At 39.4% G+C, this 13,602-nt stretch overlaps 1 protein-coding gene across 1 annotated transcript; it reads right to left on the bottom strand.

The window, feature by feature from the left end:
* Nucleotides 1-6,139: 6,139 nt before the first annotated feature.
* LOC116723766 (sialidase-4-like) lies at nucleotides 6,140-13,150 on the bottom strand. Its single transcript, XM_032568867.1, has 3 exons — nucleotides 11,804-13,150; nucleotides 10,250-10,484; nucleotides 6,140-9,610 (listed from the first exon to the last, which is right to left on the bottom strand). Exons 2-3 carry the CDS (start codon nucleotides 10,472-10,474, stop codon nucleotides 8,666-8,668), a joined length of 1,170 nt encoding a protein of 389 aa, XP_032424758.1. The 5' UTR covers nucleotides 10,475-10,484; nucleotides 11,804-13,150; the 3' UTR covers nucleotides 6,140-8,665.
* Between the last annotated feature and the right edge of the window lie 452 nt (nucleotides 13,151-13,602).

Raw genomic sequence — 13,602 nt, forward strand, 5'->3', positions numbered from 1 at the left:
GACGCCTGAGGAGCATGCACACTGTTGGTTTTATTACTTCTGTTTAAGTATTCAGAAAAACTAAGACATTCAGTGTGAAGCGTTTAACTTGAAAATAACTATTCCGAGTAGGGTTAGAGTATGTGTATTCTAACATATACAAAAAATAGAATTTTACATACAATAATGCAACTTTGAAATCTATATTCAACAGTAAAGATTATTATTAAATTCTATCTTAGTAGAAGTATGTGTACAATGCCGGCCACATTCATTTGCTACCCCTGGTAAAAATGTGGTTAAAAAAAAGAAATGATATTCTCGGAAAAAATATCAAAAGATAAACAGCCTTTCATTGGAAAAAATGACTGTTGTTTTCCAGTAAAGCTCCAGGTGGGGCCTTTCTGGGAACTCCAACTTCCTCATAGACACGAAAACAAAAGAGAAAAAAAAAACCCCAGCAAGTCAGTCTAAAATGTCCTTTAGGTTTATGATTCTTTACCCCTGCGATATACTGGTAGCCAGTAGAGGGCGTACCTAGCATGTTTACTTCTGGAGCTGCTTGGACTATGCTGCAGCAGAATACGGAATATGATCAATTAAATGCTAGCTTAATATGTTTGGAGCTAAATATTTAGTTTGTAACAAAATATCTGGCTTGCTAATTAAATATTCAGTTTAGTCTGAAACTGTCACATTCCTAAATAAATGAACAACATTATGAAAATATGACTTTGAAAAATTAACACTCATTTTTTTTATTTAACAGACTTTATTTATTGTTAATTTTTGACTGTGTAACTTTCCAAACGGCACCCCATAGCACCGTCTGCCATAAATAATCATGTTATTTGAAGGATTTGTATTTATCTTCAACCTGCTGTAAATGTGGCCGGTACTGTACCTACCTGGAAATGTGGAAAATCTGTAAAAGTCTCCCCAGAACTATTAGACTTCTTTCTTCAAACAGGAAGTCATGACAAGCGGTCCCTGCCTGGGATCTGCAGAGTGCAATAAAAAGTCAAAGTAGATTATGTTAAAGGGGTTGAAACCTGCAGGAACAGTGGTGTGGTGCCACATCAATGATTTCCTTTCAGAGAGTTGTATGCAAGTATTCATTTGTGTGATGTTATGTTTCTTCATGCATTTAACTTAGTTTTTTTTTTTTTACATATATTTGAAAGTGGTTTTATTGTTTTGCTTTCTAACCGAGGGACGGCTTATTTTACGTCTTCCACCGGAGATCCCTCACTGTGAATGGTTTGGTGGAGCTTTGGTTCCCTCTCAGAGAGGCGGCCCAACCTGACCCGGCCTGTTGCATCTCGTCGTGTTTTAAATGATCTGCTGGGATAGTCGCGGTTACAGATTACACTCGGCTTCTGTCTTTATTTATTTCCACCGGGTTAGCTTAGGTTGCGGCTGTTTAATGATCAACAGCTCACCTGAAGACCAAATAAGGGAGGAACTGGCCCTGCTCCCAGTTTTCTGTGCATTCATAACACAGCTGGCTGCTCTGCAGAAACTAAGTGATTCAAACCTGACCAAACTTTTGCCAGAATAAGCTAAGCGTGGTTGGTGTCCAACAAAAAGCTCCTTACCAAATAAACAGGGTTTTTTTTTTGTAACAGTGTGGCATTTTGGGACCTACCCCTTTCCTCAGTGAGAGTTAATGTGAAGGGCTTTACTGTCATAAAGCTGTTGCAGTAGCTCGTCTAAAAAAATGGGAGTCTTTTCTGTTGCAGCGTACAGTTATTCCCTAAATAACTGATGTTTTGTCATTCATTTTTATGCATTTGTGAAATCAAATAATTTATTCCCTTGGTTGTTTGTGGGAATTTTTTTGTGGTTCACATTGTGAAAATAGCTTTAATTTGATCTTCTGGTGTGTTCCGTTTCTACTCAGTAGTTGTCGTTTCTGAGTTTTAAGCAGTAAAAACAAAAGCAACTGGAGCGCCTGAAATCAGAGCTTTGTCTTAAGTCAACGTAAAATTTTCAGCATGGCTGCGATGCTCAGAAAACAATTTTTTAAAAGTGTAATTAAGTTGTTTATTTGCATGTCTCAAGGTCTGCACAATCTTTAACGCTGTAATACACATGTAACGCGAGCAGGTGGCAATAACATTAGCAACTTAAAATACGAAAGATCATTGACGTCCACGCTGCGGTTTGGTAGGTGGCAGTAAAAGCACCAACCGCCAATAAAAAAAACTAAATAATAATAAGAAGAAGCGCCCTCGCTCTTACAAGGTAACCAAACAAGATAAAACAGATGAGCTAAAAACAATACCTGGTTGCTTTTTGACGGGTCAAATATTTCTTATTGGAGCCACAAGCTAGTGGTGTGTTGCACTGAAAGTCTGAAGTAGGATTTTTGCATCACACTCAACAGTTTTCCAGTCGCAGGTTGAAAAATTAGGGAGATTTGCTAACTGTAACTTTGCTAAGTGATCTGCAGTTACCAATACAACCAGAAAATTTTTTCCAAATGTACTGGATCACTGGCATACATTAAACTGTACCATCTGTGCAACTGATTAAATGAGATTTAAACTGACCTAAGTGCTAATAAAGAGGTTTTAGTGACGGCTGTCATTGTATTTTATGTGATTGGCAGCCATATTGGATTCTAAGACTGAGTTTGATTTTCCTAGTCAGAATTCTGTTACAGTGCATTTTTCTGGCTTGCAACTCAGAAACTCTGACTTCCGAGTACAAATTGAATGCACCACAAATCTCCTACACTTCACCTTAAGTCTAGGACGTTTTGGTTCCATCCAGGATCTTATCAAACGACAATCTGTTCTTGCTTCTTGGCAGAACTAGGTCTCCAGATCAGAAAGTCTGGATTAGTTTGAATAAATGTGAACAGTCGAATGAAACCCAGCAAATAACTGGCACCAGGTAAAATCAGTACTTGAAAAGGCATCAACAGAACAGAACAAATAGAGCTGGAGTTTTACAGAAAAATGTATTGTTTAATGCTTGAAAGAGGTTTGATATGTGAACATATGTGTAGTAAAAGAATCTAAAGGTGCAGAGGTCAGTGGGGGAGTTGGGATGGAAACGCTAGTAAATCCGTTGTAATGTGGACGCATTGTTAAAGCCTTGTTTCCACACAACCTTTAGGATTTTGATTGATCTCATATGCTGTTAAAATGTCCACCTTCTGTTCGCCTTGGTCTCCAAATCACTTTGGCTACACTATATGTTTATGAAGCAAGTTTTTCATTTTCATTTTTTTTAAACCACAAGATTGCCTAACTACTAAGTTCCCAAATTGAATAAAATGGGTTTTATAATAATTCTTCACAAACTGCAAACAAGTGGGCAAGAATTTCTGTCTTGCACTTTTGGTTCAGTTCCGGGAAAAATGGCCCATTTGTGTGGAAACAAGCCGGACCGCTGGCTGGACCCAGACCTGCGTCCACCTCACAGCAAGCAGCGAGACGCTGACCTGAACATCAGGTCATGCTAAGCTAGCGCAGTGGCTAACTGGAGTTCAAAAGACAACCCATTCTCAAGTTCATCCAACACAGTAGCAGCCATCCCGTTAGAAGCTCCGCCCCCTGGCCTCAGAGAACCTTCCAGAACATTTCAACATGTCTGTAAATGATGCTCGTTCTGACTGCTTGTTCTGGAGAATTTAGCTGTGACTGAAACAAATGAAGCCATTCAGTCCTCACTGCGTGCAGGTCTGAGTCTGAGTGTGTTTCTGAAGCTGCTGGTGTTTATTCAATAGGTTCAGGTCATTTTACCAGTTTGTACTTTTGGAGTTTTGGTTGTTTTGTACACTGCTTGTTTAGCCAAGAAAAGGAGCCGTTAGCCACGGGCTGCATGGTACCAAACACAAATAGTCGATACCTGCCTCGGGGACTCGCTATGACAACTGATCATTTAAAGATCTTGTCTTTGATCTATTTTTGTTGTACTTGAAGAAAATTGAGTTTTGAGACTTCAAAGCACCCCGACATTGAGTTAGACAGTTAGACTAAATGTCTAAGTTAGACAGAATCTAACTTAGAGCTACGTTAGCTTGAAGAAGGGTCAAAATCGATCATACTTCATAGAAACTAAATGGCCCAAGAAGAGATTACGTCCATAACCAATGGTAATAGGATGGAGTGTAAAGCCTTGAAGGGAAAAAATGCAATTAAATAAAAGTCTACAAGAAATGTAAGCATTTTTGATGATTTATCTCCAGGATTCATCAAAAGTTCTAAACTAACAAAACTAAACAAGCTTGATATGCCATGATCAAATGGGTACAAAGTAGTTAGTTTATAGAGGGAGTGTCCAAAGTGTGGCTAAGGGGCCAGTCGTCATCTACTTATTTTTGTTTCACACGTATAAAGCTGTTAATCGACTGCAAAGGTAAACTATTTTGTCGATTTGAAAAGAGTTTTAAAAAAACAACTTATTTGATAAAATACAGTTTTATAAGCTAGCACTGATGTAGAAACTGTACAGTTTAGAGTTTTGTTGCATACATTTAAAAATGGTTACTATTTCGAAGCATTTTTATGTGAAAGTTCCAGATGCTGGGTTAGCAGCTACACAAATTGGTATCCTGTTCCAGGACCTTGTAGGCTCAGGTTTACTGTGGCTGTCGTAATAAAACAAAAATCTGGTCATTTTCTTCATATAAAGTTCTTGCTTCTTAAAGGAAAAGTTCCCCAAAAACCCTGCTGAGGTTGGCAGGTTTTACTGGTCGGATCAGAAAGTGCTTCCTCGTCCAACACAGATTCAAACGCAGGTTAGAAAAAATCCCATCAGAATTTTTTTTTAGCATTTTGAATGCTGTTTTAAGTAATGCAGAGTAGTTTTACCTGCAGACAACGGCCTTCAAGATGGAAGAAATTGCTTCCACAGAATCTTCATTATAGCAAGTAGTCTGTGCTGTTGCTAGTAAGGCAGATGTATCTCTTTTCATTTTACCATGTAACCTTTAAAGACTTTATGTGCTCCAGTTGAAACGTAGACCAAGATTGTTTAATTAGTGTAAAGAAACTCGGTCAACATTGAGGAGTATTTAAAGATGGCGTCAGAAGACGCTTCCCAGCACTAAAGCATCATGAAGCTAGCTAGCTCTGATACCACACATCACAAGTAATACAGAACTAATACCCCATCACACCACGGTGTATAGACCACACACCTAGCATGAAAGGAAACACTAGCTACGTTTCCATTAACTGTATAATTTACCAATTTCGGGGGGAAAAATATCGCACTTTTCAATAAATAGTTTTGGTGCTAGCATGAGGTGGGTTATGGCCGCATCAAAATCAGTTCATCTCACAAAACTGCAATGGAAACACTTTTTTCACATTACAAGAGTCACATGATCTACAACCGGATGTTGCCACTGGTGTAAACCACAAAGAAAACGACGGGAAGAAGGTGGAGGATGATTGCGTAACATGTTTCTTTAATGACTTATTTCATGAACAAACTTGTCCATGTGTGATTTTAATTACGTTTCTTATTTAAAGGAATCACCGCATTTTCAAAAGTTTCGACGTTTGCAGAATATTGACAAAGTTTTTAATAGAAACGCAGTTACTAAGGCCGCATGTTAAATAGGTCTAATCCTCAACTGAACAATTTAACCTTTGACCAGCCAGCCAACCTTCAGCCAGGCTTAATAGGGGCTCATTTTCGCCTAGCTGTCTCCTAAATTACGAATCCAGCTCTGGGAAAGTTCTCGTAAAAACCACATGCACGTTCGATGTCATGCTAAAATCACAGTGCCATCTAGTGGCCTGTCATAACAGCTACAGCTGACTCGATGGGTCTTCATGGGACTTTTTCCCAATCAACATCCGAAAATACTGACAGTTTCCAGGCAACGGTGTCATGTAAGCATAGCCTGAATGTGAAAAACAAAACAAAAAAACACTTTCCATCTTTATTCTCCAGCATCCTCCAGACCGGAAGTTCGATACCTGCACAATAAATGCAACAGAATTAGCCTTACTTTGTGTTTTGGGTAGACCTCCCTGTTGGTTGGTAGCTCTCATGTAGCTGTAGGTAGAACTGATTTCTGGTGAAAGTCACTGGTTGGCTGCAGGAGTACCAGTTTGTGTGCTGGGAAATGTGAAGACCTCCTTCGTAAATATGTATTTATTATAAACATGATATTTATTTACTTTTTATTTTATGTGATTATGGATCTGTGAAACGGGCTTCCAGCTGTGACCACAGCTTTTATTGGGTTACTTTGCCCAGAAACACTGTGTTCAGTTCCCTCAGTTATGTTTGGGTTATATTAATGTAAATACTATGTATATGAAAAGATGCTGAGAAATGTAGAAAAAAAATAGATCTATTTATTCTGAAATGAAGTTTTATTTCCAATGTTGGAAGACATTACATGGCAATAAACATTGCACAGAGTTGACCTCAACTAATGAATTGCGCCGATCGTCTTTTGTCTTTTCTTTACAGTCGTGCAAAAACTTACTTCCTCTCCCTATAATCCTTCCTTTTTTCTTCCCACGCCTCTTCATCAGCCCGTCACCTTGTCCTGACCTTGACCCTTCTCCTGCCGTGCAGAAGGATTGAAATTCTTCCCTCCCTCACTCCCGCTCTGATCTCGAGCCGCTTTCAGAGCCGAGTTTATCAGCAACCCCCTGCCGTTTTTTTTGTGTTTTTTTTTTCGGTCTTGCAGCGGTGTGAGGATTAGACTTCTCGTGAAGGTTAAATATTTTCCAGCACAGAGGGAGTTTTTCCACATCACAGATGGAACCGTTCCAACTCTCAAAAAGTGGATGCAATCCACGCAAAGAGCAAAAGAGTTGTAGATGAAATGGAACATGAAGTGTTTGCCTCTAATTCAGTGTTAAAATGTCATGTTTTTGTGGTGTAAAAAAATGAATTATGAATAACCTATTTTGTGTGATATTTATCCTCCATCGTTCAACTAAAAACACTAATCTAAAAACTGGCATATTCTTGTTGTGGACCATTTTTGTAGCCTTGAACTGACTGATACCTTTATATAAGGAGATCCTTTTTTTATTCTTTATGACGTCTACAAAATTTCCCTTCTGGCAAAAGTCCGAACGGTCCTACTTTATCGACAGTAATTCAGATTCTCAGCTATTAAATGGACGTGTGAATTTAAAAAAAAAAGAGACTAAAACTGGATTAAAGGATTCTTCCGCAAAGTGTTTGAGTGTGCAAAACACTTTTGCAACCTGGTCGTTGCAAAAGTGGTTAGATTTTTTCTGTTATTAGAAAAAATCTAATTTATTCTGAACAGCTAATGAGCTGTTCAGAATAAATGTCACATTATAGATGGAAAATGTAAGCTTTTATTTATTTATTGCGTGTCATTTCTTTACACCACAAAACCTTGATGAGGTGTAGTCTTTTATATTTTGTATGAGTGCAATGCAAATATGAAATACATTGTGGACAGAGGACTCATAAAAATAAAACCTAATATTCTAGTCTATAATTTTGCTTTTTTTTTATTTCCAAGGTGCCTAAATATTTTATAAACTGAGATTGGGAGGTGCTTCATGTGGATAACTTTATTGAAAGTCTGTCTAAATACTTTTTAAAGATTTGTTGGCGCTAGTGGCCTTTATTCAACGTTATCAGACAGAAAAGGGGGGGAAACATGCAGCAAAGCTCCCGAGGTTGGGATTGGAACCTCAGACCTCTACACCACAAGCTACCCTGAATTAAAGAACGATGAAAAAACTAGTAGAAAGAAAAATAACACTTTATTCATCAGTTAAATGTCACTTAAATGCTCGAATACATCATATTTGGATATTTATTTTCACATCAAAGTTTGATCGAAGGTAAAAGTTCAACAGATGACCAAAAATATACCTAAAAACCCCCAGGAAACCCGACACATTTGAAACATAATCACACCTCTAACCCTTTTCTCCCACTGATCATCGATGTAAAACAATACATGTGAAAAACACCATTTAAATCTGTTACCTCATATTTTCCTAAGTGAGATTCTGAATAGTTATCAGTAATAGTTCAGCTGTAGTCAAAAGATCTCATTGTGTCTATGAGTTATGTTTCTGAAGTAATAGGATGCTGTCCAGCCATTTTTTCTTTTTCTTTTTCTGTTTTAGTCTGTTAGGATTATAGCATATTAATCTGTCTGCACCAGCATCTAAAGGCAGAAATGGTTCATTTTTGACTTTAGAATTTGTGTGTTCAACATGGACCCAGAGTGAAACGGGATTATTCCTGGGATCAGTGGGTTTTTTCCAATAGACAAAGAATCAAGACAAACAGCTTCTCAATTTGAAGAGATCACTAAAATCCCAGTGTGTCAACAAAAAGTCCCTGGAGGAAAACTCCTTATGCTGAGCAAAGATCGGGTTTGATTTTAGGGTTAAAACATAATGAGTAAAATACTTGTGTTGTTTTATAACAAGTTATTTCACTGGTAATTGACACGTTGATTTATCTGTCTGCCTGTAGTTGACAATCAGTTGGAAGTATAGAAAATGTCAGATGAATATCAAACAAGAAAAAGATTTTCACCTCCATCAATTAATTGGCAAAGCATCTAAAAATGCTAGCAGAGTAATGTAATCAGAGTATTTCTTCGTGTCATCAGCAAATGATTTAATGACGTTGTAGCTAGGCTTATGTTAATCCCTTCAAGGAGTGAGGTATTGAAAACATTAGTTTTCAATTGAAAACATTAGTTTTCAATACCTTTTTTTACTTGAATATAGCTGAAGACATTGCATGCTATCTGTTCAATTTCAGACGCTTCTCCACGCTCCATCAGACATGCAAACCAGCCGCCTTCAAGGTAAGCCAGGTCAGAGTAACCACTGGGACCCTCGTTAAGGATCCAGGGGTTGCTCCACGCACTTGAATCCAGCGGGGATTTGTTCAGATACACCCCTAGGTCCACTCTTGTGGACTGACTGGTCGGATGGGAGTAAAGCAGCCACGGTGGCTCCTGATTTGCACCAGACCCTCCAGGTTGAGCTGGAAAGGAGACCACGCTCCCCTGACATCCTCCGCCTGTTTCCGCGAGCTTCTCAGCAGGAGGGAGGGTGATGAAATCCTCTCCCCCGTTGTCGCTGACCGCCTCCACTCGGTAGCCTCCCTCATTGCGGGCATTGCAGTAGACGTACCTGGTGCCTTTGCCGTCCGAAACCTCGGCCATTTCGCATTCGACCGATTTGTCGTCGAGCGTGTTGCCCAGCTGCCACGTGGCGCCGTTGTCGTCACTGTAGAAGCAGAACGCGCGCGAGACGGCGAAAAAACACGACACGCAGAAGCACGAGGGGAAGCGAGAGACATAAGCGTAGGCCGGAACGATCAGTCTACCGCTTTCTGTTTGGAGGCCGTGACCCGGACCAACGGCAAACGTTGCCCACTGTTTGGTCTGAGGAAAATTTACTGTCAAGTCAGTGACCGAGCTCCAGGTCTCACCGGCGTCTCTGGTCGTCATGTAGCAGAGACGGGCCTTGTTGACGCCCCAGAACCTCTGCCATGGTTCTGAAACGTTGCCTTCGACACAGATGAAAAACAGAAAGAGTGTCTTGGTTGTCTTTTCGTAGACTGGGCACGGATTCATGGGGCGAAATCCACCAAGATGGACCTTCTCCACCACGTTTCTGGACACTGACCACTGCAAAGGGACATAACTCTGAGTTAGAGCCATGCTGAAATGAATGGTGTAGCGAGAAAACAGTTGGTTTAGATCAATGTTTCTCCAACATTTTCAGGTTGAGGACCACTTTACCCATTTAACCAACACTCACCGACCACCTAACTTGAAATTGCCCCCGAGATAACCCAACATCTAAATATATGCAACCTGAAATGAAAATATTAACTCTTGACTGACTTATTGTCTTTGTTCATCTTAAAGAAAAGGCTGATGATGACAAAACCATGAACAAGTCTACTTGAGGCATTTTGAGTAAGTAACAGATTCTAAACTGTATATTCTAAACATAAATAGAACATAAAAAATTATTTTACTTTAGATGCTACAGATGCAGTTAGTCAGCTTGAGGCGCAGCGCTGCTCAAAAACCAAAGTTCTGCAACTCGCCCCGAGAAACTGAAAAATATTTCTGCAGACTGAATGACTCCTGTATGTTCAGCTTTTCGAAAGCTTCTCATCCATTATTAGTTTAAACACAATCCTTTGGTAAGCTAACTGTAGCGTCAGACTTCAAGCTCACATTACGGCAAACAAATGGTCCTTTACATGCAGTACCTTGCGGACCACAGGCTGAGAGAGATTGGTTTAGACGATTTACCTTAACACTTATTTCAAGAGTGGCTTCGTCTTTGACCAGCGCTCCCGTTTTCATGACCAGCACCTCTGCGCTGGCGTCGTTTGAGGTTCTCCGCTTCTCTGCAAAGGCCAGCAGAATCTTTTGGTCTTGGTCATAGTGCAGAGCAGGAATCCTGTACACCTCCTCTTTGTCGGAAAGAAAGACGGTACTCTGCTGTCCGGAGGTAAGCAAGGCCTTCTTTTCCATAGTTTATCATCTGTGGGCAAAACAATCAATCAGGCGCAGACCTGTGAGGGAGGAGACTTTATTGCAAGGAGGTGGGGGCCATCAAGACCTGTAATCAAGCGTCTTGATTACAGGTAAACAAGGGTGAAGTACCATACAGTTGGTTTTATCTGAGGTCATTTGGAATAAAGGTTCCTGAGGAGGGGTTCACATGTAGATTAGGAAGATAAGACAGCAGTTTATTGTATCATTAATAGATAAAGCATACCAACCCAAATGATAAAATGCTAAAAAAGACCAAACAAATCAATACAGTTTATGAATGTCAGCTGTGCGTTTTGTTTTCACGGTTCCTGCAACAACTTAAAGTCCCTGTTGGTGGATCGTTGTCTGCGTTGCACGTCAGACAGAATTTTTTGCTCATTCTATCTTGCTAAATAGTTCAAGGTCATTCAGATTGGACAGAGAGTGTGACTATCATTTTTTTTCCCACCAAGTCTTGCCTTAGCTCTTCAATTGGGTTCAAGTCTGATCTTTGACTGGACCGTTCCAGCACCTGAATATGTTGTGATCTGAACCATTCCAGTATATCTCTGGTTGTGTGTTTGATGTCATTGTCCTTCAGCTTCCTGGTCCCTGTTGAAGAAAAGCATCCCCACTGCATGATGCAGCCACCACCATGCTTTACTGTGGGAATGTTCAGCTTTGGTCTTCATGGACAGAAAGTTCATCTGAGTTATAAAAAAACCTCAGAAATTTGGCCTTAACTTCCTCCCACTTCAGCATTAAACCTTTGTAAAGGTTCACCACAGAAAGTCCCAATAAATACATCAAAGTTTGTAACTGTTGCAGTCCAAGGGATTTGAATATTTTCAAGAGGCATTGCAGAAAAGTAGATAGATATTGTGGAAATGTTTTCCTGACACTAACGGTTTATGGTCCAAAATGTCAATAGTGGATTTTTAAAGAGATTTTGAGAATTTCGAGCACAGCTTCTGTGTGTTTTAGGTTGTTTCCGAAGCCAACATCTGCACTGCTCCTATTAGGGAAGAATGATATATCATAATATATGACATCATCTGTCCCACTACAAAAATACCAATCCTCCTCAAATCAGCTAAACAACATGAGGCTGCAAAATATCAGAGGTTCTGAACTGAAATTTCACCAACTTAAACAAAGACAAAGAAAAATCTTCCAGTTACAAGTGATGAGACATGAAAATGTTGTTTATTTATTCTGTCATTTCTTTATATGTTGAGGTATACATCCGACACTGGAACAATTATTGCAAAATGAATTGTAAAAAATAGTAAAAAAAAAAAAAACATAAACAAGAAATGAACTCACCAACTGCAGTGAATCACTGCCCAGAGGAAGCCTGGAGGATATGATGAATGTAGAAGGGTGGCGCCTTATTATAGTCTGCTGTTTTATTGCTCCATGTTTGTGTTATCATATTTTTTATCTGGTCCATTTCTAATTATGATTAAAAAAGAGCAGAGTTAATGATTGTCATTTGAACCCAAACCAATCAGTTAGGCGGTGTCTTCGTCGTGTTTGTTCAGTGTGAAACGCAAACCGTCCGCTCGGTTCATCTGCAGGCTCCTGTGGAAATATTTGTTTGTACCCCACATCCAGGTGGGCTCTGCTCCCTCATTGGGTGACCTCTACAGACTCACCTCCTTCCCCCTGCTCTCTGCTACACTACGGCTCGCAATCTTAGGACGAACTACTGTAGTTTGTCTTTATTAACTTATTTTTAGTCTTCCATCACATACAGTGGATCCCTTCGCAGGGCTTGTGGACTCCAGCATTTATCTAAAATCTAAAAACACTTCTGTCTATTTTAGTAGTTCCAGCACCAAATTTACCTCAGTATGTGATAATACGCACAATGGAAAATAATCTTAGCAGTACCACAGACGCTAACGTGTGCAGTCCTCCATGTCTCTGCTCTCGGGGGTTCTGCCAATCAGCACCAAGGGAAACAAAATGGCATCCCTGGATTGGCTCCACCAATAGCATGTCAAGTAGCATTGCACTTATGAGTTTGAGCACTTCAAGTTGCATTTCCCTCTGAATATTTTAGATCTGATCTGTGAAAAGAATTACTACATTCTACCAGCCATAACCAGACATGATCTGTAGAATCGGTAATGTGTCCTGACAACATTAAGATGGTTAAACAAATCTCAAAAAGTAACACCTCCAATTTTGATCTATTTTCTATAGAAAATTTTGATCTATAGAAAATAGATACAAATTTATTGATCTATTTTGATCTATTTATTGATTTCATTTCAACTTTTCTTCTCGTTGTGTCCTATTTCAGTAAAATACAAAGAAAGGTTGTTAGTTTTTATAATTTTTATTGCCTCTATATTTGATTCTGTTTTATCGTTTAATTGTAGTTTGTATTTATTGCTGATGAGGTGATTATTGACTTCATACTCAGTGATTATGATAGTTGTTTCACCAAGGGTCTATTTATTCACCTGATATAAACGCTCATATCAGGTTCAGATGATTTCAGAGTGAACTATAAAGTTAGGAGGAATTTCCAACAATGGAAAAATATCGGACGTCAACATTGGCCTAAATTTTTTAATCTGTGTGTTCCTACTATTTTTTTTTCTTCAAACGTTTCTGTAACATTTGCCGCTTTGAGTAGATTTTATTTAGCTTGACTGGACTGAATGGGGGGGAAAAGGGGTCAAAAATCAGGTATCCTGAGGGGGTCAAATGGAGGCTCGTTAGAATGTCTGCCCTGAAGCCCCAAAAAAAGTTGCTCAGCCCCTGCTGAAGTCAACCAGCGTATCCGAGGTAGAGAACTTTGTCCTTTGAAGACTTTAAATGATAAGAAGTTGACTAACACAAATCAATCAGACCTGCACTAATAAATCCTTTGTGGTTTAAAAGAAGAAATTCGAACATTTGCAGACAGACCTATTAAATATTCATCGTTTTTTTATGAGCACATGTGGCGAAAGGCATTCATTTCACATCAGATTTGAAAAAGGACGTGTGTTCAGCAGAGGGGTTAGAGCCATGAATGGCTTGTTTTCAAGAAATCCAACAAAGATGGGCGTGAGCTCGTTCTCGTCTCCCGTGGCTGTGGACACACACTGCGAAGGGGCGGAGCTTTT

Source organism: Xiphophorus hellerii, chromosome 8 (genome assembly GCF_003331165.1).
Source record: "Xiphophorus hellerii strain 12219 chromosome 8, Xiphophorus_hellerii-4.1, whole genome shotgun sequence".
NCBI lineage: Eukaryota > Metazoa > Chordata > Actinopteri > Cyprinodontiformes > Poeciliidae > Xiphophorus > Xiphophorus hellerii.